General features: G+C 42.3%; 1 protein-coding gene across 3 annotated transcripts in view; it reads left to right on the top strand.

Annotated features, from left to right (window-relative positions):
* The window catches only part of PHACTR2 (phosphatase and actin regulator 2), a 308,176-nt gene that overhangs the window by 214,359 nt on the left and 68,240 nt on the right, over positions 1-25,577 (top strand). For all 3 annotated transcript variants that reach the window (XM_056126232.1, XM_056126233.1, XM_056126231.1), the window contains exons 3-4: positions 17,323-17,403; positions 23,881-24,039. In XM_056126232.1, the coding sequence (XP_055982207.1) occupies positions 17,323-17,403; positions 23,881-24,039 (240 nt within the window). The remainder of the gene's footprint in view (positions 1-17,322; positions 17,404-23,880; positions 24,040-25,577) is intronic.

Raw genomic sequence — 25,577 nt, 5'->3', positions numbered from 1 at the left:
GGGATGTGACAACCCCAGGCTTATTGGTTTTTCTGTCTTCTGATGGAAGCACTGGGACATTAATAAAAAAATAAAATATTCAACTACAAATCCCCCTGCCTGCAGATTGCTTTCATAGCATTGTAAAGTCATTCACTCTGTTGTACCAAATGCAGTTTTATTTACAGTGGAAGGCACCATTTCCTCAATCCTCAAATATTGTTCCTTGTTATGGTTTGCAAAATAAAAACTTGAGTTGAAGTTCTTCCTTGGCCCTGTCACTGTTGGGTCACATAGGAACAAACAGGAACCCAGTGTGCTTTGTCCTTCCTGGTTGAATCTAGCCTGGACCAGTTTTGCTAAAGAAATAGATTTCTTTTCAAAAATGTATATTCTGTTGTTTAAGCAAGATGGGACATAGAGGAGAAGAAGGTTTAAAATGCTCAAGGGGAGAAAAAAGACTTTGTCATCATCTTAGGGAACCTACTCTGATTAGATCTGTTTGTGAAAGTAAACATGGATTTTAGGGACGACTTAGCCAATCTCATTACTAAGACTGATTACTCACACCTCTTAAAGCTGATGATATTTTAGTGTATACTCAATAAATGTAACTGAGTAAGAGCCGACTTTGAAGATTATATGTTAACCCTCTTGGAAATTTTTTGATAGGGACAATTTCAGATGCCTTTTAATCCTGGGCACTGGAATTAGGTGTTTAAACACGTGGAGTTATCTTTATTTAGGATAGTTTCATTCCTGGTGGCCTCTGTTTTATCCATCCTTGCCTGTCACTTGATTACTCAGTGGATGGAGAAATGAGGTTTTATCCTATCTCAGTAAGAGTTGCTGAGTTCCGAAAAGTACAAGCCTGCCTGAGTCTTGGCACGGTCTAGGGGTCATAAGAAGAGGTGCAGGGTTCCCAGGAACTGTTCCTCAGTGATGCTGTTGATTATCTTCTAGTTTGAAAAACTGCTTCACCATTTAGCTTCATTTAGCGCTAAGCTTCATTTTTCTTTTCCTTTTTAAAGCTTTTTTTTTTAAGTAGAATCACCATGAATCACAAAATTACAAAGATATTTATGATTGAGTTTCAGGCATATATTGTTCCAACACCAGTCCTTTCACCAATGCCCACTTCCCTCCTCCAGTGTCCTCAGTTTCCCTCCCCACCACCCCAGTCTGCCTCTGTGGCAGGCACTGTTCCCTTCCCTAACTTATCCCCCGCACACCTGACCCATTGTGCCTGTCTTGCTACTGAAGACCAGTTCTTGCTGCCCTTCGTTAATTTTGCCATTGGGCATTTGATATTCCTCTACAAGGTTTCTTTATATTCCACATATGACAGAGGTCATTTTGAGTCTGTACCTCTCCCTCTGGCTGATTTTACTCAACGTGATACTCTACAGATCCATCCACAGTGCAGCAAATTGCATGATTGTCTTTTCTTAAGGCTGCATGGTGTTCCATTGTATATATGTACTATAGTTTCTGCATCAGGTCATCTGTTTGTGGTCATTTGGGTGAACTCCATATTTTGGTTATTGGATATAGTGTTTTAATGAACATAGGAGTGCAGATATCTTTTCTGATTTGTGCTTTTGGGATAAGCTTCATTTTTTTGTCAGTTCTCAAGGCTGCTCTTCACAGGAACTTAAAAATGAATTTTTCCAAGGATAATGATGGTTATCTTGATTTCAAATGTCTGTTGCGATTGCTCCCTGTCTTGATGGTCTCAGTGCTTGAATGTGAAGAAAGAAGAGAGGGGAGAACAGAAACTTTCCATGAGGGCTGGAGAGAGAATACAGCGGATCGGGTGTATGGCCATACACCCGATGTATGCAGCCGACCCAGGTTCGATCCCTGGTTTGCCATATGTTCCATAAGCACCCCCAGGAGAGACTTCTAAGCACAGAGCAGGGAGTAAGCCCTGAGCACCACCTGATGTGACCCAAAACAACAACAACAAAAGAAATTTCCTATGAAACAGGCGAATCCAGAAGCACCCATCTCAAGCTTTTGTGTTTCTAGCACATTTGTGGGAGTTGAATTGGAAGGAGGAAGAACAAGCTGTGTTTCACGTAGCCCGCAAATCCTGACCTCTAATCTCTCCCTTGAGATGACTTATACTTCCTGACCCATCTGGGATCAAGGACTTGCTCATTGTTGTAGCCCTGCTCCTTCATCCCCTGGGGAATGAAAGCCTCAAGTCCCCTGGGGTTGATCCGCCAAGGCTGCTGCCCCCACGGGAACAGCCGCCACTGCTGTTTGCTCGGAACAAAGACCTTTAAGCTCTTCTCGCCTCCCATCTCCGCTTTCTCTTTTACCTCTACCTCACGAAATTTCAAAAGCATTAACACACAGTTCCACGGGAAAACCTAATGTGGAATACTGTGTAAATCATCATACCCTTTATGGAAACAAGGGAAAACCAAAAATGAATATTAAAATTTGTCTAAGAAAGTTTGGAAGGATATGCACGACAGTAAAAATAGTGCTGATTTGAGAGCCAGGAGATAGTACGGGGGTTAAGGTGCTTCCCGTAATACAGCTGGCTCTGGTTTGATCTTGGGTACCACATATAATCTTCTAAGCTACACCGGGAAGTACCCTGAGCACAGAGCCAAGAGTAAATCCAGAACACTGCCATATGTCACCTCAAAACCATAAATAAAGCAAAGAGAAAGAATTGATTTGCTTGTGAAGTAAGGGTGACTAGAAAAAAATGTCTTTAGTCTCCTTCTTAATATCTTTATGAATTCAAGAGAAGGAAAAATTGTTTAGCCTGTTATTCAAGACTAGAGGGAGAATTGATGAGAAAACAATGTTAAAATGCTGTCAACGCACGAAGCAAATAGATGACTACTGTCACTTCCTGTAGTAAACTGTGATACTAATTTCCCAAGAGGTGGAAGTGACAAGTCTCGTAATCTTCCTCTTTCTTAAGACCGGTCAGGTTTCAAACTGATAGTCAAGAGAGCCTCTAGATAATTCTTTAATGTATCTGTCTTAAAAATCTAAATAATCTTTCCTCAGAAAAGAAATACAAATGGCCAAAAGGCACGTGAAAAAATGCTCCACGTTGCTAGCAAATCAAAACAACAGTGAGATATCATCTCACACCACAGAGACTGGCACACATTCAAAAGAACAAAAGCAGCCAGTGCTGGCGTGGATGTGGGGAAAAAGAGACACTATTTCATTGTTGGTGGGATTGCCCACTAGTCCAACCTTTCTGGAAAACAATATGGACAATCCTTCAAAAACTAGAAATTGAGCTTCCATATGACCCCACAATACCACTTCTGGGAATATATCCCAAGGATGCAAAAGAGCAAAGTAGAAATGACATCTGTACCTATATGCTCATTGCAGCACTGTTCACAGTAGGCAAAATCTGTAAACAACTCAAGTGGCCTAGAACAGATGACTGGTTAAAGAAACTTTCGTACATCTACACTGTGGAATGGCTGGAGTGATAGCACAGCGGTAGGGCGTTTGCCTTGCACGCAGCCAACATGGCCGACTCAAGTTCAATTCCTCCGCCCCTCTCGGAGAGCCCGGCAAGCTACCGAGAGTATCTCACCTGCACAGCAGAGCCTGGCAAGCTATCCATGATGTATTCAATATGCCAAACACAGTAACAACAAAGTCTCCAATGGAGACGTTACTGGGCCTGCTCAAGCAAATCGATGAACAACGGGAGGACAGTGACAGTGACACAGTGGAATAGTATGCAGCTGTTAGGAGAGATGAAGTCATGAAATTTGCTTATAAATAGATAGTCATTGGAGAGTTATCATGCTAAGTGAAATGAGTCAGAAAGAGAGGAACAGACATAGAAGACTGAACTCATTTGTGGAGTATAAAACAACATAACATAAGGTTGACACCTAAGGATAGTAGATACACGGGACAGATAGATTTCTCCATAGCTAGAAGCCTGTCTCATGAGCAAAGGGGAGAAGGCAGCTGGAATAGAGAAGGGATCACTAAGAAAATAATGGCTTGAGGAACCAGTCAGGATGGGAGATGTGTGCTGAAAGTAGATAAAGAACCAAACATGATAACCTCTCAGTGTCTGTATTGCAAACCATAATGCCCCAAAGTAGAGTGAGAGAGTATGGGGAATACTGTCTGCCATGGAGGCAGGGGAGGGTGGGAAAAGAGGGTATACAGGGGATATTGGTGGTGGGGAATGTGCACTGGTGGCGGGAGGGTGTTTGATCATTGTGTGATTGTAATCCAAACATGAAATCTTATAACTGTCTCACGGTGATTCAGAAAATTTTAATTCAAAAATTTAAACAAAGGAAAAAATCTAAATCTTTACCCTTTATTGGAAGAATATTCCATTTACAAAAAAGCATGTATTCAACCCTGGTTTGTTTGGAGGTAGGTGGGTGTGTGTGTGTGTGTGTGTGTGTGTGTGTGATTATTATATTTTTGTTTTATAATGGTGTATAAAATAACACTATTACTTACCAAGTTGTTCAGATCAGTCATTTCAGGCATTCAGTATTTAACACCAACCCCAGCACCAGTATCCCCTTCCCTCCACCAGTGTCTCCTGTTTCCTTCCCAGCCTCCAAACCTGCCCCCTTACCAGGCACCAACACATTTACTTCATGTTGCTTGTTAAAACACAAGGGCACATGGAATAATCGGAAAATAAATCAATAAAAGCCAATTTATGGTCATTTTTATATCTCACAAAATTGAGGGTGGGTGGTTTGTTTGCTGAACCACTTCAGTGATATGCAGGAATAGTATCCACTGCTCCTGGCTCTGTGCTCAGGGTCACTCCTGGTTGGGCTTGGGGGATGTGATATGTGATATCTGATGCCTGAGGTTGAACTTGAGTCAGCTGTGTGCAAGGCAGATAGCTTACCCCCTGTTTTCTCTCCAGTGCCTACTCAACCCTTTTTAAGTCAGGGCTCACCTCTACTAATTAAGAACAAAAAACTTAAACAAAGTAGGGAAAGATGATTGGCTTGTTTTATTGAAGATCCCTGCAGCAGACTACCTTCAGGCATGGCTGGCTCCAGGCACTTAAATGTTCCTGTTAGGAATCTGTCTCCTTTTGGTCTATGGCTATCCATACTGTCTTTTTTTGTTGTTGTAAGGCTTCCCCGTGGTGGAAGGGGAGCGACTATGAGGGCTGAACTTCGAGGTCATACTCAGTTCTAAAGGCTGAGAAAAAAAGAGTAAGATACCTTTTTGTATTATTTGACAGCATTCTTGGACTGGCTCTCAGAGATGCAGGTTGGTCAAGTACTCGTGTTAAGAAAATCACCAGGATCAGAGAGATACTGACCTTTTCCCGAGGAAGTTAAGGGCTGGAGAGCACAAACATAGGATCAGCCTCACACAGAAAACACATGTTTTGCACAGGGAAGGCAGTCACTCAAAGACAAGTAAAATCAACTATCACCAAAAAGAGGCATGCTTTTCTCTCACCACTGAAAACCAAGCAAATCACAACACGTAAGTGCTCAACATCCTCTCTGGGAAAATTATGGTTCAGGTATTTGGGGACGGAATGATAGAAGGACTCTTAATTTCTAAAATTAGACTAATATTAGACTCTGCTCCCTCGTAGGACTTAGATTCCTGTAAATATGTTACTGTGTGTACATGGAGCATTTTTTAGTGTAGTGTTTTAAACAAAATAATCCCCTTAACTGGCATTGATTGCATGCTTTGTAAAATGTTGGCACTAAAGGAAAAGATTTCCTAGTTTACTTTTTTTTTTAATCGAATCACTGCAAGATACACAGTTACAAAGTTGTTTATGATTGGGTGGGTTTCAGTCATGTAATATTCCAACACCCCACCCTTCACCTGTACATTTCCCAAACCAGTGTCCCCAGTTTCCCTTCCCCACCTAGCCCCCCCCCCCCCCCGCCGCCCTGTCCCAGCCTACATGGCCGACATTTTTCTTCTTTCTCTCTAAGAAACATTTTTCTTTCTTTAAACTCTTATTATCCAAAAGAAACCAAAAAGGTAACAGCCGTTAATGCTTTGGATAGCTAAGTAGCTTCAGTGACTTCTCTGAGGCACCAAGAAGAAGTTACTTACAGGGGAAAAAGGGATGGGTACTCGATCATTGTATAACTGAAACCCAAGCACAAAAATTTGTAAGTCTACAACTGTACCTCATGGTGTTTCACTAATAAAAATTTTTTAAAACGTTTCTTTAGGAGCTTCAAGTGTTTTTCTAACCTGCTAGGATAGGGCTGGGACGATAGCATAGCGGGTAGGGCGTTTGCCTTGCACAGGGCCGACCTGGGCCACCTGCACGGCAGAGCCTGGCAAGCTCCCCGTGGCATATTCAATATGCCCAAAACAGTAACAACAAGTCTCACAATGGAGTCGTTACTGGTGCCCATTCGAGCAAATGGATGAACAATGGGAGGACAGTGCTAGAGTGCTACATTGGTACAGTATTGAGAGTTAACCAGGTAGGGGGCGCTGTTGGGAGGACACTGAAAGTTCTAGGATTTTCCCTCAGGGAAAAATTCCAGGAAGCTGAAGCAATAAATGAAGGAATGGAACTGAGGAGGTACAGGGAAGGTTTAGAAATGGGGAGAAGTGAAATTTGACTTTAAATCCCTAAGCTGTGAATAAAAGGGCCGGAAAGGGAAATGGGAGAGGAAAAGCTGTGAGTTGTGACTGGTCATGAAGTTTGGCTCCTATTCTGAGGAACTGGATTTGTTTTTGTCCTCTGTAGGATTTGAGTAGTTGAGTGGCATGGATCAACAAGAAAATGCCAGACCCCTGAGTGTTCTTAGGTGGGGATGTTGGCTTTATTTCTCTGCCATGCATTCTTGGACTGCTCAGGAAGGGTTTAGCAGAAGCCCATTGGGTGGCATGTTGATGGCCGGGTCTTTGAATGAGTTCACTGTACCTTACTGAAGTGTCTTTTCTAAAGGCGTCCATTTATTAACGTCTGTTTCTGTAACTGCTGTTGAGCAGAGGCACAGCAGAGCCAGGCTCTTGGAGCACATTTTCTGCACCAGACAAGTGGTTTTCTGTTTCCATCCCAGTTGTACAGTGACTCCTTTCAGTGCTCAGCACCAAGAAGATAACACGGCACGCGTTATTTAACGGTCTCCTGTTGGCTCTTCTATTTTGTTCCATCGTTAAATGGTGTCAGAGTGGAGAATTAGAGCTCTCTTTTCCTCACCGAAAGAAAACACAAGTGGCTTGTTGACTGCAAGATTTACTCTTACCGAAACTTCCAGAGTCCTATAAAGTGCTGGCCAGGCAGCTCCAGAAAGGGGCTGGTGGCCAGTGCCCCACCTCCACTTCTGAATGCAGGCTCCATGCCCAGGAGGACATCATAAATCACTTCTAATTTATGATGAGCCCAATCGTGTGCTACACCCAGCTAGTTGGCTGGCGTTTGTCCTCCACCACTATGACCTCCCTTCTTTGGGGCATACAGAGACTTTTTCAGATGAGCCATGCGGCAGGGAGCGGACGATTTTCCTTTTGGCTGGTGCAGCCAAGGAGTGAGGGAGACAGAAGACTCTTGTGCTTAGAGTTTTGCTACTGGCAGCTGACTTGAACTCTCCTGAATGAGAGGTGGGGAAGGGGTGAAAACCCCACTGCCAGTTATTATTATTAGCCTGTTCGAGCGATAGCACGGCAGGTAGGTTTGCTTGCCTTGCATGCAGCCAGCCCGGGCCAACCCCAGTTCTATTCCTCCGCCCCTCTTGGAGACCCCGGCACACTACCGAGAGTATCTCGCCTGCATGGCAAAGCCTGGCAAGCTACCTGTGACATATTTGATATGCCAAACACAGTAACAACAAGTCTCACAATTTGTTGTGAGACGTTACTGGTACCCGCTCAAGAAAATCGATGGACAATGGGAGGACAATGCTAGTTTTTTTTAAAAAAAATCTATTAGACAAACCCACATACTTTCTGGGGGTCAGCAAGCTATAGGATGCTGTTGGGACATGGCCTAAATGAGAAAAGAAAGTTGTGGTTCTCACTGTACTCATTCAATGTACTTGTCTAATTTGTACTTGCAGAGAAGTAGTACAGTTTCTGACAGGAAGGGATGATATTTTTTGTAGGGTAAGAAAATAGCTTAATATTAAGTACCTGCCTTGCAAGCACAAGTCTCCGAGTTCAATCCCTGACTCTGCCCACATGCACCCAGCCTGCTCCCGGAGGCTTTTCGGTTGGGGACCCACAGCATACCACAGTCAGATGCGTGCGAGTGTCACAACTCTGTGGTGTGCAGCTTCCTAGCCAGCGGCATGCTGAAAACGGTGCCAGCCCTGTGGAGAGGAGGATGGTTCTTGGGGAGCAGAAACTCTAGAACGTGTGCTGGCACGCAAACTAAAAGACTGCAGTTCCCATGAGCAATGCGTAAGTGCCATGACTCATAGTGGGGGACCCCTCAGTGATCCCAGAGACCAAAATGCGAGCCTCCTAGTGAACCCCACAACTGCCTCTGGGTGATGCCGGGTCATCACAGAAGCCACCCCAAAGGAAAAGGAAGGACAAAGAGCAAAGGGAAGGTGGATTGAGACAGGAAAGGGAGTGATTTACTGTGTTGGGCGTGTGGGAAAGGCTGTTGACCTCTCAGCAGATGAAGGGATGGAGGGAACTGGGGGGAAGGGGGATCTGGGACATCCCATCAGCCCAGGACTTAGGTTCAGTTTGGGGACTTGCTCAGGGAAGAAGCAGCCAAGGCAGAGGGATGCAGCAGAAAGTCCCGAGGGACTGGAAAGGGGTACTTCAGAGAGGTACATGGGGGCATTGCAGAGACACGCCAGGAGTTGAGATTTTATTCAGAAAGAGATGGACAAGCAGTGGAAGAATCTGGAAGGTCTGAAACACTTGGATCCCCACTTCTAAGCATTCTGTGGGGGCTTGGGGTTGGGGACACTACCCCATGCAGTTCTCATTTCTTAGAAGAGAGCTTTGATGCACCCCCATGCACAGAGTGACCCTGAATCACAGTGGGGCTTGATCATGGCAGGAAATGCCCCACATGCCTGCTCAGTAGGAATCCAAGTGAGTTACCCCCAGCCAGCTTCATTTGGGGGTGCAGGGTGGGAACGACACAATTTCCTCAAAAGAGACCCGGCTGCTGCCCACAGTGCTCTGCGATACAGGCTCTTCCTGGGCAACGTTGCGGTCATGCTGTGCATGCCTCCCCCCGCCACTCCAAAAGCCCCATCACTGTTTCATAGACTCGCCATCTGGGAGCTGCCGGCGGGGGGACTTGGGGGTCAGATGCTGAGAGACTTCAATAAACGCTTTGCCGGCGGGGAACACAGAGCTAACTCATGCTGTTTTGCACGCACAAAGAACTCCCTCTCATCTTGAGCAGTGGGGAGTGGGGTTATGATTAATGGGGGGAGTGGGGGGCGACAGGGCGCTTGTGGTTTCAGCTCCTTCTGTGAGACACCATCCTCCTCTCCAGGGTGGTTGGAAACTGGCACTGGCGATGCCATAAAGCATCCGTCCCGGCGGACCTGGGTGTTTTTGCGCGCAGGTGAGCATGCCTGGGGACCGTTTCTGCAATGACTCGGGCTTTGTGCAGCCCCTTGGACTAGAATGACCTCTCCGATTCATTCCAGGACACACGCCTTCCAAGTGCCACAAAAAAATGGGCCCTGCTGAGTGTGCTCAGCAAACATACAGGCGCTACATAAACACGCGGCACATAGTTCAGAAGATGAAGAGATACTTGTTCTTCAGGGAGAGCGCCGGTTGGAACTTCGTGCCTCCGTGACATACCTTCCATGCTCAGCCGCCTGCAGTTTGTTCTCGTTGGCCCAGCGCACAGGTCCCTGCATTATGTGTTTGAAATGCACCCGGTGCAAGAGCAAACAAACAGCCCACAGCCTTTTCCCTTCAGGACCAGTTTCTAGGAGGTAGAACAGAGCAGACCTTCGGGTCTTGGAGTCTTGGCAGGACGCCAGGTGTCACCTCAAAGCCTTCGGAGTTCACAGGGAAGAAAAAGAAGGAATGGTTTTGTATTTTTTTTTCTTTTAAAGCTGAGATTAAGTTGGACTGATAGCCACTGAAAATGAAAAGTCAAGTATCCTCTGGAAACCATAATGGATGCAGAATAGCAAAGGAACACAGTCCGGGAACCTGGGCCTGCTTCAGTGCTAGAATGAAAGCTCTTGCTTCTGCCTCTTTTGCAAACCACAACACCCAAAAGGAGAGAGAAAACAGAGGGGAATGCCCTGCCACAGAGGCAGGGTGGGATGGAGGGGATGGGGGGGTGAGAGGGATACTGGGATTAGTGGTGGTGGGAAATGGGCACTGGTGGAGGGGTGGGTATTTGATCATTGTATAATTGATACCCAAGCACAAAATTTGTAAGTCTACAACTGTACCTCATGGTGTCTCACTAATAAAAAAAAATGTGAGGGTGGGGGGGAAGAATGGTAACCAGGAGAAAGATAGTCCTCCCCACAGGCTGGGAGAAAATATATTTGCCCATTATCCATCTGAAAAAGAGTTAACATCCAAGATTGATAGAGTACTGGTAAAACATAGCAACAGCAACAAAAACAAAACAAAACAAAAACAAGCAACAGCATAAGCATAGATGGAGAAAAGAAATGAACAGACTCTTAAAACAGTAGGTATTATGGGAAAATGTTTTTCGTCACTTATCAGGGAAAGGCAAATCAACAGTGAGATATCACCTCACACCAGTGAGTCAAGCACATATCAAGAAGAATCAAAACAACACATGCTGGCATTAATGAGAGGGGAAGGGCCCCTCAGCCACTGCTGGTGGGAATGCCGCCTGATTCAACCATTTTGGAAAACAGTATAGACACATCTCAAAGTAAGAATTGAGCTTCCGTATGACATAGCAGTTCACGTTTATGCTCTTGGTTTTATTATAGCACTACTCATTGTAACCAGAATCCTCAAACAACTGAAGTTCCTAAGAACAGATGACTGAATAAAAAGAACTATGGTATATACGTATGGTATATGGTATATACATGTAATGGGATTATTTTCAACAATAAGAAAAGACAAATTCATGCAGTTTGACATTCTGTGGATAGATCTGGAGAGTATCAGATTGAGTGAAGCCAGTCAGGTGACAGGGACGCAGAATGATTGCTTTCATGTGTGGGCTATAAAGAAACATAGTAAGGGAACAACAAACGGTCAGAGGCAGCAGATCCTGAGAATAGGTCGAAAGAACTGAGCGTAAATGAGTCAGAAAGAGAGGGGCAGACAGAAGGACTGCACTCATTTGTGGAATATGAAATAACATAATATGAGACTGACACCCAAGGACAGTAGACACAAGAGCCAGGAGTCTTGCTCCACAGTTGAAGCCTGTCTCATGAGCTGTGGGAGAAGGCAGCTAGAATAGAGAAGGGATCACTAAGTCAGTGATGGTTGGAGGGGATTGTTCGGGATAGATAGGAGATGTGTGCCGAAAGTAAATAAAAGACCAAATGGGATTGCCTCTTAGTATCTATGTTGCAAGCCATAATGCCCCAAAATAGAGAGAATGGGGGAAATTGTCTGCCATAGAGGCAGGGGGAGGGGCAGGATGGGGGGTGGATACTGGGGACATTGGTGGTGGGAAATGTGCACTGGTGGAGGGAAGGGTGTTTGATCATTGTTTGACTAAAACTCAAACATGAAACCTTTGTAACTGTAGCTCACGATGATTCAATAATAATAATAATAATAATAATAATAATACTGAGCTGGAGTGATAGCACAGTGGGTAGGGCATTTGCCTTGGATGCAGCCAACATGGCCGACCTGAGTTCGATTCATTCACCCATCTCAGAGATCCCGGCAAGCTACCGAGAGTATCTCGCCCGCACGGCAAAGCCTGGCAAGCTACCCGTGACGGATTCAATATGACAAACACAATAACAACAAGTCTCACAATGTTACTGGGGCCGCTCAAGCAAATCAATGAACAACGGGAGGACAGTGACAGTGAATAATAATAATAATAATAATAATAATAATAATAATAATAATAAAGAACTGCGCTTACCAAGGCTTGGATAGGGGTTGAGAAAACTGAGATAATGAGAGGGAAGTGGCACTGGTGGAGGGTTGTGTTGGTACATTGGATCATGAAACCCTAACACCACATCACTATGGTGATTCACACTATTTTTTTTTCCACAACCAGCTGTGCTCAGTGCTTACTCTCACCTCTGTTCTGAGGGCCTGCTCCTGGGTGCCAGACCTGGTGCCGGGGATCAAGCCTGGGTAAGCTTGATCAAGGCAAATGCTTTACGCATTATCCTATCTCTGGCCCCTCAAATAATGTTTTGTTTTCAAGCCACACTCGTTCTATTGAGGGCTTTTATTCCTTACTCTGTGCTCAGGGAGCAGTCCTCTCAGTACTCAAGAGAAGGATATGGGATGCTAGGTAATCAAATCCAGGTCAGCTGCATGCAAGCACCTCAACCACTGTACTACCTTTCCAGCCCCCTTTTAAATAAATGGTGTTTAAAATTAAGGAATGGAAATTTTCTGAGGGGCCTAAGGCAGGAGTGGCAAAGTGCCCTCCAGGGAGGATTCTGGATCACATATTATGATAGTTGCGGGAATGTTGACTCAGTTCTGTTCACAGGTAACAAACCGTGAGAATCTGGGACGGAAGTGGTAGAACTCGAAGCTAAGACTCCTGACACCATTGTGTGTTTGGGCCACTTGTCCGAAGCCGCAGACTAATGTCTCATTTCCTGCGAGCATGGGGCGTCTGAAGAGAGGAGAGGCAGACAGCCTCTGTGACACTGAGGGTCATGGTGAGGCGTTGGCTTCCCAGAATGTGGTTCAAGCCCCAGGCCTGCTGGCTCATGCTCGTGGTGGCACCTATGTCCTCGCATTCGAGCAGAGGAGCCTGGAAGCTCTGGGCCCACCCCCACACTTGGGAGCTGGGATGCCTCCCAAAGCCCCTCATTCTCAAAGCCCTGTTGAGGGACATGTGTGTTGCTTAGTCCTCTGCACTGGGCAGATGGGGGACCCTGCATCTCTGCAGCCTCTACTCAGTATACCAAGCTTACCAAGCTTCATTCCTGTGTGGCATATCACAGTCCTCCAGTTGTTCATCAGTTTGCTCGAGCGGGTCCAGTAACATCTTCATCATGAGACTTGTTACTGTGTTTGGCATATCGAATATGTCACGGGTAGCTTGCCAGGCTCTGCCGTGCGGGCGAGATAGTCTCGGTAGCTTACTAGGCTCTCTGAGAGGGGCGGAGGAATCGAACTTGGGTCAGCCATGTTGGCCACATGTAACGCAAACGCCCTACCGCTGTGCTATCGCTCCAGTGGCATATCAAGAAACAAAATAATGAAGGGACGTAGCTTGCCTTGCATGTGGCAGCTTGGATTCAATCCCTAGCACCGTCTTGGGGGCAAGGCGATTGCTGGCACTGGCTGGTGTTCTCTTTGACAAAATATCACCAAAATCAGGACAAATAGAAACTGTGTTTCAGCCACAGTTAAATCCAAGTCTTCAAATCAATTTTTTAAAAATTTGATTTTCTCGACCACATTGGCAGTGTTCCGGACTCACTCTAGCTCTGAACTCGGGATGACTCTAGGTGGGCTCAGAGGAACATATGGAGTGCCGGGAATTGAACCTGTGTCAGCCAAGCATTCTCTTTTTCAAAAGAGCTCTTTTTGTCTCTTTGAAAACACCCACATTATTTTGTTGTGTGTTTGTTCTGAGGTCACACCTGATGATACTCAGGGGTTACTCCTGCCCCAGCACTCAGGAATTACTTGTGACAGTTCTCAGGGGAGTATATGTGATGTCGGGGATTGAACCCTGGTTGGTCGACCATGTGTAATTCAAACACCCTACCTGCTATACTATCTCTTCAGCACCAAAACACCAATATTTAAGGGAGTCATTACTGCTTTTGGAAGAGAAGGGTGGAGTGTGTATGTCTGGAGTCATCTAAAAGGGGAGGAGGGTTCTGTGTGTGTGTGTGTGTGTGTGTGTGTATGTGTGTGTGTGTGTGTTGGTGTAGTTGGTGTGCGTGTGTGATGTAATCCTGACATGTGAACAGCCTGATAGACCCAGTGGGTCAGCATCATACAGGTCAGATGGAGAAAGACAACAAACACTGCGTTATTTCATTCCTGTGTGGCATATCAAGAAACAAAATAATTAAGGGAGCTAGCTTGCCTTGCATGTGGCAGCTTGGGTTCAGTCCCTACCACCATATATGGCTCCCCGAGCCCTCCAGGAGTGATCCCTGAGCTCGATCAGATGTGGCCCCCAAACAGAAATTTAAAAAAACAACAACAAAAACTAAACAGTTGGCTAAACACAGTGATAAGTTTTCCGGCTGTAAGACCAGTTGCCAGAGGTTGTAGGGAAGGTGGAAGGTACGTAGGTGCTTTGAGACCAAGGGGACCCAGGCCTGGTGAAGGAGAACAGGAACTCTTGGTGGTGACTTTTGCAGAGTCCAAGCATTGTGGACTTTTCATGATGCACACCTCAAACTTACATAATGTTCAAATGCAGTGTTCCTTCAACCAGAAAGAAAAAATGTTTCTAAATAAATCAGTCAGATGTTACCAATCATTCTTTTAGTCCTCCTTCATCTTCTTGTTTGTTTACATTCTGATTCTATAACCCGAAATGTTTGGCAACTTAGAGCACAGAGCACATATGCTGTAGATCAAATTGAAATGAAGTCGGGTCACTGTGTGGGAGGAAACAGTTCCTATCTATAGATCAGGGTATAAAATCTGTGCTCATCCCAGGTTTTGCACTAGCCTTTGTGGTGGGCAGGATAAAAATGAAGCCTATGACTCTTGGTTACCAGAAAGGGAAAAAATTTCCAAATTCTTCAAAAGAGATTAAGTTCTGTTTTGGGGGACTCGTATAGTTGCTAACATTAACTGAAGACCTCTTCTGGACTTTGTAGAACGTTCCTGGCCCAGCTGGAGACCTGCCCTTCCCTCTTTTCCCTCTCTTCAGAGTGTCCCGGTCACCTGGAACACTCGTTCTCCCTCTCAGCGTTTTGTCTTATTACAAGTTGTGTGTGTAGGTGTCAGAGCCTGGCTTGGAGTTGTGGGGTTTAGTTTGGGTCTTGGTCCTGTGTTGTTGAGGATGGCATTAGGATTGTTAGTCTGTGTGGCCAGGGGCAGGAATATTAAGCCATCCAGTGTTCACCAATAAATCTTTTTCTTCCTCCCTAAAGTAGTCTCCCTTCCTGGAGCACCAAATAAAGGGTGTTGGGAGGATCCTCCGAGGATGGGAGAAGCATGCTAAAAGTAGATTATAGATGAACATGATTGCCACTCAAATGCCTCTTTCGCAAAACAAAGCACTCAAAAGGAGAGAGAGAACAAAAGGGAATGCCCTGTTACAGATGGGGGAGTAGGAGGGATACTGGGATCAGTGGTGGTAGAAAATGGGCACTGTTGGCGGGATGGGTACTTGATCATTGTATAATTGAAACCCAAGCACAAAAATGTGTAAGTTTACAACAGTACCTCCATGGTGTTTCACTAATAAAAATTTTTTTTAAAAATGAAGTTTCCCTTTCTTCGCTGGTCCGTTTCTGCTCTGTTGGGGTGTCTTGCACGGAGGATCCAGAGAGAGTAGAGTCCTGGGAAGTGGGGAAATGTTGACTTGAAGAACTAGTATGACATGGTCTGCATGAACTTTCTATGCTTTCTTGGCATCTGAGAGTAAGGAAGGGAGCTGGTGGTTTCATAGCTGCTTGAGTGTTTGGGAACTCATTTTATATAGATTAAGTGCAAAGGACCAAAATCCTACCTCCATTCTGATGTTGTTTCAAGGATCCAGATGCCTTCAGCATGTGGGCTTGCTCCGCTAAGATGCTCATCTCTTTGCAATCTGAGAAATGACTTAGCTCAATCTTCCAAAAACTTGGGGTTGCTCAGAGAAGTATCAGAACTTGTGAGAAGGGTAAGAGAAAAAAATCGCAGAAATCTAAGTCTTGAACTTTCTGTTTGTTTATCTGGATGGGGTCCACACCTGACAATGCTCAGAGATTCTTCCTAGCTCTGCACTCAGAAATCACTCCAACCCGTATTCTGTGGACCATGTGGGATACTGGAGATTGAATCCAGGTTGGCCGTATGCAAGTCTGGTGCCTGCCCGCTGTACTATCTCTCCAGCCCCATGAGCCTTTGAAATTTTGTAATGGATGCTATGAGAGAGGAAACATCCTGGAAGCCCCTGCCATGTCTTATTACTAACTGAAACTCATTCATAAGGTTTTAGGGTATTTTTGTTTTGTTTTAGAGGACCACACCTGGAGGTGCTCAGGGCTTACACCTAGCTTTGTGCACAGGAATCATTCCTGGAGCTACTCCAGGGACCATTTGCAATGCCAGGGATTTGAATAGAGGGTTAGCTGAATGTAAGGCAAGTTATTTCTCTGACCTTTGTTCATTTGTTTTAAAATGAGCACACTTATCTGCTACCTTCACTGAGTATTCTTGGAAGCCTGTCTTCTGAAATGCATCTTATGTTGGTCCCTTTTGTGGACATTGCATTTGAGGTTTCAGTGACTTGCCGTTAACCACAGTCCAAAAATTATAGGTTATTATGTTTATTTGCTTTTTATTTTTGCTGCTGTTTCCAGGTTGTTACTCAGGATGTTGCTTCTGTATACTTGGGGGACCATGTCTGTGGAGGAGAATCAAATCCAAGCCTCCTGCATGTAGGGCAGGGAGAAGTAGGGAGAGAGAGAGAGAAAGAAAGAAAGAGAGAAAGAGAGAGACATATTTACCTTTATTGCTCTAATTATTTTAATGAGTCGTTGAATTAACTGTAGTGCTAGGGATCAAACCCAAGACCTCACACTTGTGAAGCATGTGATGTACCACTGAACCACATCTATGTTCCCCCGCTATTAGTATTATTTATTTTTAATCACTGACTGTGCTTAGCCTGTATGTTAAATTTCTATATTACAGATCTGTGTGTATATGTGTAGGGAAAAACACTGTTGCAGGATTTTTATCATCTACTTGGACTCTGGGGCCATATTCTCCATGGATATAGGGCAATTACTAAAGACAAGAATATTTTAACCTGAGTTGTCTTTGTGCTCCATGGTTGATATGAAAGAGGTTCTGGATTCCTGGGCCACACATCATCATTTGAGACCAGGCACCAGGCAGGGAAACCCAGGCCCACTTTTGTCTTAATTGTGTAAATTCCAGTTACACATTGTGTTCAGCAACAAGAAAAAATGGGGGTTGAACCCCCAAGTGAACAGAATGAGCATGCACTCAGTTTGACTTGGAATATGTCTTTATTGTAAGAAGTGCCATGGTTCTTATGTGTTTCTTCTTTTTCTAAAGTACTGGAAAGGAAGATATCTACCAGACAAAGCAGAGAGGAGCTGATCAGAAGGGGTGTTCTTAAGGAGTTACCTGACCAAGGTAAGGACATTCATCCTACGCTTGGAAGAATATCACTTTATTTCATTTTATTTTGACCTTTAAGATGATCGTGGTCTTTGAGAGAGAAAGCATTTGAGTATTGTATTCCAAGAATGCCACTTTAAATGTAGAATCTGAGGTGGACTGAAAAGAAATTCAGTGACCTCTGAGGTGAGTCCTTCACCAAGTGCTCTAACCCGTAAGCTCCGTAGAGTTACTGTGTGGCCTGAGATTCAGGTGTTTCCACGACTCCCCTTTTATTCTTGAGTTTCAGTCATACTCTGCAACTTCACTAAGTTGAATCAATGCAAAGTTTTACCTTGGCTCTTACCTTTTTTATTTTTTTTAAGTTTGCCAGAAAATTAAAGCAAGAGAAAAGAGACCTTAGTGTCCCTTGTCTCACTGGAATTATCAACTCTGTAATACAGTCAGATGTACAACCCAGAAGGCTTGAGTGGACAAATTAATCTGCTCTATGCCTTCACTCAAGTAATTTCTCCAGTATTGTTCTTTTCATCTCTCTGAATCTAGTTGACTCTAATCTTTTCACTAACAATTAATAGTCCTACTTCTTTTTAACTCTAATCTTCCCCTTTTTTCCCTCTATCATTGCTAGGAGTAATACTATAACAACAACAAAAAGACAAGGATTAGATAGAATTAAAAATAGATTTTCAAAAGAAAACCCCAATAAATGAAAACAAATGGTTTGCATTACTCCTACTACTATTGAAACTGCAGGGCATTTTTTTTTGTTGTTGCTGTCTGGTTGATTTATTTCATGCGCCTCTTCCAACATTTATTAGGGCAAAGTATTCTTAACCGTATTTAGGGGAGGTGGGTGCCAGGAATCAGACCCAGGATCTCAAACATGCAAACATTCACTCTCCCACTAAGTTCCATACACCCCAGGTCTCATAGTGTTGTACCTTAGTGGGAATGAATAAAGTCTTCATAATTTGGAAATGAATAGTACTTCTTTTTTCTTACTATATGTTCCTTGCAAGTGAAGTATCACCGGGCTTTCACTATTTATAAACCTTACAGACCCACTTTCTCCCACACCTGAATATTTCCAGAATGGAGCTGGGAAATACCCTCCTCCTCTTTCACTCCGTTTTCAAAGGAAGTCAGAAGGACTGGAGTGAATAGCACCATTTTACTTGAACCCTCACAGTTTTAGGTCCTTCAAATATTTTTCACTGCTCTATGAATGGACTTTATGTTTTCTCTAGTTTGCTGTTACCTTGCAGCTACTTATTTCCTCTGTGGGACTTTTAAAAATAAAAATGCACCGCCCTGATTTTCCTTTTTTACTTGAAGGTTGACTTACAGTCCCCAAATGTCTCTTCCCTCTAATGTTCCTCCTTAATTCAGTGTTCAAGCTTTTGAACACTGAATGCCATATAGGCATCTTGATGGGGGTGCACCTATCCACTGGTCTGAAGGTCTTAGAAAGATTTTAAAGAATATGGAACGTTTTTAAATGGAAATTGTTAATGACCATTGAAGATGGAGCTTAAAGGCAGAAGCCTGAGTGGGTAGGGCATTTGCCTTGCACCAGCCGACCCAGTTCAATCCCTGACATCCTGTGTGGTCCCCAAGCACTGCCAGGAGTAATTCCAAGTTTAGAGCCAGGAGCAAGCCCTGAGCACCGCCAGATGTGCCTCCACCCCACAAACAAATAATAATAATAAAGATGAAACTTAAAAGGTGTTTCCCACAAACACAAACACTTTTTAAAGTTTATTTTAAAAACTGGAGCAGCCCTTGGGATGTAACTTAGTGATAGAGCACAAACTTTGTATATTTGAGATACTGGGGGGGACAAACACCAGCATCACAAAATAAAATGAAACCACATTAGCTTCCACTTCTCACTTTCCCTAGCTGCTGTTAACCAAAAAAAAAAAAAAAAAAAAAAAAAAAGGAGATAAAAATTAAAATTATAGATAGAAAGGAGCTAACATTTACTAAAAACAAGCAATTTTCAGTAGAAAGGAATGCTTATGAGTCCTTAATTTTTAGTCTTCCTACTGTGCTTAAATTAATTGTATGATGGCTTGTAATTTCATCCTAATTACACAGAAATCCGATCCTAACTTGCCTTTTTTTTTTTAAACATTCACAAGCTTACCATGAAAAGTTTTAGGACATGAAAGAGCAATTTTTAAACTGAGCCTAATGTAATAAGTATAATGTTAAGGATATCATAAATTACTGAATTTTAGTTTCCACCTTTTTGCATGGCTTCTTTGTAGAAATTGCCTAATATTTGAAAGTTTTTGTTCCTTCCACTTATAAATAGAGCTGTTCCCCCTCCCCAGCCCCCTTGCAGCTGAAGGTTAGAGAAAATGATTTTTCGACATTTTTCTGAAACAACCTGAGCGTTTCAGTCTCTTTTTAGCTCTAGCCAGAGCCTGGAAGCTGCCATCCTTGGTGACAGTGCCCTGTCTCTGTCCCTGAGGTTCATTCTTTGCCTTGATCTTCCTGACCTTGCTGGATCTGTGACAGTGCTTGTCAAGTATGCCCTTTATTCCGTGAGCCAGGTGATTTTCCAATCCCTTCAATGACCCTAGCTTTGACCTTTTCCCTAAATTACCGCATACTCTTGCTCCAGCTAATTTTTATTATTTCTTTTAAGGGTTTTGGGTTTTTGCTTTGTTTTGTTTTTTAACACGAAATTCTAATTTCAGTCCTAACATTCAGTGATTGTTCTTTCCTCCTGGGGAAGTCCATGATCCAACACAAGTTCAGTCCTTATTTTCGGGTTCTTCTCTTTCATCTTTTCTCTTTGCTTGTACATGAGGGCAGGTAGACAGTTCTGCCTGCCTGCCAGCTTCCTTCCTCTTCTGCCTTGGTAGACTTTGCAGTCTAATCTTGGGCCATTCACTTTTTGGTTATCCAGATTTCCCCCTCATCTCTGTTACTCTGTTAACTCTATCGTAACAACTTCTCAGAACGGAGTGAACCCTTCATGGATTGTCCTGCTCCTTACCTAACCACTCTGTGCCATGCGTACTTGGTCTCTTGTTTTACTTTATATTTTTTTAACTTTTTTTTTTCGATTGATTGAGATACTCTTATTTACAATGCTGTTAATGATGCGTCCCTATGTATAAATCCAATACGATCCCCATCACCAGTGTTCCTACCTCTCTTTCCTTTGGTCCCCAATGCCTTTCCCTTTCAATTTCCCATCCACAAATTCAGTTTTGTGGATCAGATCTGCTGTTGTGTTGCCTGTGGCCCTTTGTTGCTACCTTGCTGTGCATCTTTAAGTTCCACATTTGAACTAGAGCACTTTATATCTGTCCCTTTTCTTCTGACTGATATCTCCCAGCATGATACGCTCTAGGTGCATCCATGTTGCAACAAATGCATGATTGTATTCTTTCCTGGAGCTGCCCAATATTTCATGTCTGTGTGTGTGTGTGTGTGTGTGTGTGTGTGTGTGTATTTATACCACAGCTTCTCTTGATTCATTAATCCATAGAGTCATTGGGCATTTGGATAATTCCTATATCTTGGTTATTCTACTAAGTGTGCAATGAACATAGATGTGAATATATTCTTTTGAAATTAATGGTGCTTTTGTGTTTTGAGGATACGGTGCCAAGAAGTGATATCACTGGGTATGGAAATTTAAAATTATGGCTCTTCTCTGAGTTTTTGCCTTCACTTACATACAAATGGTTCCCTTAAGTGTGGACCTCTTTACTGTAACTTGTGATCTGGTTTTCCTACCTTTGCTGAGCTTTAACTTTATGTATGCACAAACTTTGCCAAGGATTTATTTTAATTCTAGATAAGACGCAAACCTAAAAAGTCTCTTTTTAAAATATGTACACCATTTAACTATCAACAATAGCAGTTCTCCTGTGTTTCACTCTTGAATTCCTTTTTTTTTTATCACAAATGTATCTCCTTTTCCTAGTTATTTTTATGTGCACTAGTTTTAGCTCAAACCACAAAGTATCTTTCCCTAATGATGACTGTTTCTGTCTTGTGATAATTATCTAACATCATTTCCCACCCTGTCATTTAATTTTCTCTAGTTTTTTTGTTCTTAATTTGAAAAATCAAGTTATTTACATAATAAGAAGTATAATAGACTAATCATTAAAACAAAATAGAATTTTTTTTCTTTTTGGGTCACACCCGGTGATACACAGGGGCTACTCCTGGCTCTGCACTCAGGAATTACTCCTGGCAGTGCTCGGGGATCATATGGGATGCTGGGAATCAAACCCAGGTCAGCCGCGTGCTAAGCAGATACCCTATCCACTGTGCTATTGCTCCAGCCCCAAAATTGAATCATTTTTAAAGTGTTTTAAACATATTTTGTTACTAGCTAGAGTCAGAAAGCAAAGGTATATTTATATTTTGGTTTTCTAAGAATACGATTTTTTTAACAACTGGATTTTTATACAATTTTCTAGTTTGGATTTATATTAGTATTAGTATTAGTAATAGTTTAATATTAGTATTAGGGAGATGAGTTGAAATGTCACACCTATCTCAGCTCAGATCTTATTCCCAGCTCTCTGCTTAGGGAGCATTCCTCTGATCTTTGGGTACCATATGTAGTTCTGGAGATTAAACCCAAGTTAGCCATATGCAAAGCAAGCACCTTACCCCACTGTATTGTCTCTCCAGCCCTTTATTTTTTAATTCTTACATTAGTTTTATTTTCTTGTATCTGATAGCTCACGTTCAATTGTGTCTACTCCTATATCTTTATAATAAATTTCTTGGGACCAATAATAATAAGAACTAAGAATCTTTTTATTTCTTTTTTGGTTTGATATTAAAAATGTTACCTTCATTTTATTGAAATTGTTAAGATTTATTTTCAGTCACATTGCTTCAGTTATTGTCTATTTTAGCTTTACATAGGAATTAAGTTATAGGTTCTTGGGAATTTCCATGACTAATAGTTTCTTTTTTCATTTTGAGTTTGATAATTCGATGATATGTATTTTACTTACTTAATTCCTTGCCTGTTATTGTTCAGAATGCCAGTAAGTTTTACATATACATATGTATATACAAAGCAGTGCAGTTATACAGAATAATAATTTATAAGTTGGTCTCTGTTTTCTAACGAAAATATTTTCTAATGAAAATGTTTTCTAATGGTCTCTGTTTTCTAATGGTCTCTGTTTTCTAATGAAAATGTTTGTAATGTTTTCTGCTTCTAAAAAATAAGAATTTTATAAAACTGATCTTAACTATACATTTCTTCAAGTTTGCTAAGTTAAACCATGAATTTTTAAATTCTTACATAATTGTAGACGGCCTCCTCAAGATTTTTAGCTCTGAACTAGGGTTGATTTTTTTTCAAGCATCAATGAATTATACTTTGTGCAAAGTCTCATTTTAGAAACTCCTAGAAATTTAAAATTTCAGGGGATGAATTTAGTTATTTATGATTTAGGTAATATATTAAAGTAATTGCTTTGTATGATTTAAGGGTAAAGGCCCTCCCGTTGATCGTCGATTTGCTCGAGCGGGCCCAGTAACGTCTCCATTGGAGACTTTGTTGTTACTGTGTCTGGCATATCGAATACTCTCAGTAGCTTGCCGGGCTCTCCGAATGTATGATTTAATTCTTCTAATTTCTTTTTCAATATTTTTCAATTGTTTTCCAATTAATACTAGACCAATGTAAGACTTTTTATAGAGGAGGGGGATTTTAGGCCATACCTGTCTGTGGTCAGGGCTTATTTCTCTTCCTGTGCTCAGAGATCACTCCTGGTTATGCAGTACCTGGGATCAAGCCAGGCTCAGTTGCATGCAAGGCAAACACCTGATCTCTCATATTCTCCCCCAGGCTCCTAAATTTTAGGCTTTTTTTTTTTGTCACTTGGAGATGGTAGTTACCTGAATACATTTTAATATATTTATAAATCAGAAAATTAAAATTAACTTTGTTATTATCTTTTTCCTGGCTATTAAATCGTATTCTATTACTATGTTAAGTTACCTATCACAGATGCAGTATCCTAACTCGGAAATGTTCATCTTTTCCCACTGATTGTTTTCATGTGTGATTACATTCCATGTTATTTGTGTATTTGCATTCATTTTGTGCTTTTGTTAAAATGTCTTTTTGTTTTGTTTTAAGATTACTGCTTTTTGACTTTCAGTTTTTGAATAACTAAGCATTAACTTCAACAAACCTAAGTACTAGAGAAAGGGTCTCTAGCGCCTGGGATGTTTTTCATTTCTGCTGTCTTGAAGTGAGCCTGGCTTATCTCCTCCTTAGATGCTTTTCCCCCAGGGCCAAGACAGAGTTTCCTAGTTCTTTCACCTGAATGAATTTTTGAGGATAATCAGGTGTAACAGAAGCAGATACGCTTTGTTCTCAGGGTCTGAAACAGGGACTTGAACCCAGTGGTCCTCGAACGATGAAGAATGGGATTTTAGAATGCCACCCAGTTAGACATCTAGGTGTTTCTTTCCCCATTTTAGATGGAGATGTGACAGTTAACTTTGAAAACTCAAACGGGCACATGATACCCATCGGCGAGGAATCTGCCCGAGAGGAAACTGTAGTAAAATCTGAAGAAGGTAATGGCTCTCTAGCTGAGAAGGCGCCACCTCTGGAAGAAAAGGCAGAAGATAAGAAAGGTAAAAAAATCAAAGACATCCCGTAACCTTCTACAAGTAGAGCTCAACAAGCAGAAAGAGGAGAGAAATGATAGCTAGAGAAAAAGGCGGGGAAAAAAGGTGCAAAGTTAGATACATCTCTGTTTTACATACATCTCATTTCACTTTTTATTCCAGAGAGACAATTAACATACAATTCTTTTTCAAACATTAAAGATTTCCTTCCTCAGGAGCTTTTTTTTTTTTTTTTTTAGTTTCTCTAAAATAAATGCTAGCAGTCTGAGCATCTTTCTCTGTTGCCATAACTGTCCCAGGTGAGCACTCAGTATGGAGAAATGTGGAAACTCAGGTGACATTTTCAAATCCGCACTCGTTCTCTGGCCTTAGGAGTTCGACAGGTAGCACCCATATAATCCTGAGTTGCAGGGCCTTCAGCACTTGCAGCATTTCTGAAGAGGCCATCTGAGGACTTGGGTTTCTGTAGCTGCCGCCAGCCTGCCTCCATGATATGTCTGTGCAGTTGGAAACCTCAAAATGTGCCAGAGTTCATGATGTGGTTCTCTGGGACTTCCTTAGATGACTTGGTTTCGAGTTTGAATGTGGAGATACAGGGCAAGTACCTGCGAACATCCACGAATTCCTGGTCACTCATTGGTCAGTCACATCTCCATTTACTATGTGGATGGAGCCTTTAGTCTTTCTACATATGCTAGCAAGAATTGAAACCCCAAGTAGGTAGGCTTTGTTGGGAGAGTTGGCATGATTCCAGTGAAGTATGGAAATTGACACAATGACTATTTCCTGTCCTTAGAATTGGAGTGCAAAAATCGGTCAAATGAGTTGGAGTTCTAGAGGCATTTTGAAAATGCTTAGGAAAATAAAAATAAAACCATGTAATTTACTTTTAAAAAAATGTTCCTAAGGCAAAGGGATAAAAAAGCTCTTGCCCGACCTTGTAACTTAAGATCACCTTCTTTGAAATCTGTAACTCCTCATGATTTGCATCATGAATACCCTCTAAAATTTTATAAAGTCTCTAGTAATAAACTGTTGGAAATTCATTATTTTGTGTTATTCAGTGTTAAGTGAAATATTCCTGAAATTCTACTTCTCCCTTTAAAGAAGTCCTGTTCAGTTTATGAATCCTGATTATAAGAAATTAGTATCTTAAGGAGTGACATTCCTGGAAGTTAAAGAGCAAATAGACCTAAATAGATTGTAAGGAGATTCTCTTTAAAGCATTAGTGCAATTCATGTTCGCTTATGTATTTATTTACTTATGAGTCTGACTGTCCTGTCTCATCAAACTGTTAAATTTCAAGTCCATCTGTGGTTTGTCCGTGAGTACAGTTTTTTTGCATTCAGGAATCACATCCTTCATTAGGAAACAGAACCATCTCTCTGCTTGCCTGGTTGGTATGGGGTGTCAATCAGTGAACTGGTCAAACTTCAAAGGAAGTGTTTTCTTTATCAACCTAATAAAAAGTTGTTGACAGTTTTATGTCAGTTAAACTAGCAGGCCTTGATATTTTTTTTTTTTAAAAAAAAGAAGAAGAAGA

The sequence above is a fragment of the Sorex fumeus genome, unplaced genomic scaffold (genome assembly GCF_029834395.1).
Source record: "Sorex fumeus unplaced genomic scaffold, SorFum_2.1 ptg000061l, whole genome shotgun sequence".
NCBI lineage: Eukaryota > Metazoa > Chordata > Mammalia > Eulipotyphla > Soricidae > Sorex > Sorex fumeus.
Note: the sequence above shows the minus strand (reverse complement) of the source record. Positions and strands in the feature narration are given on the sequence as shown.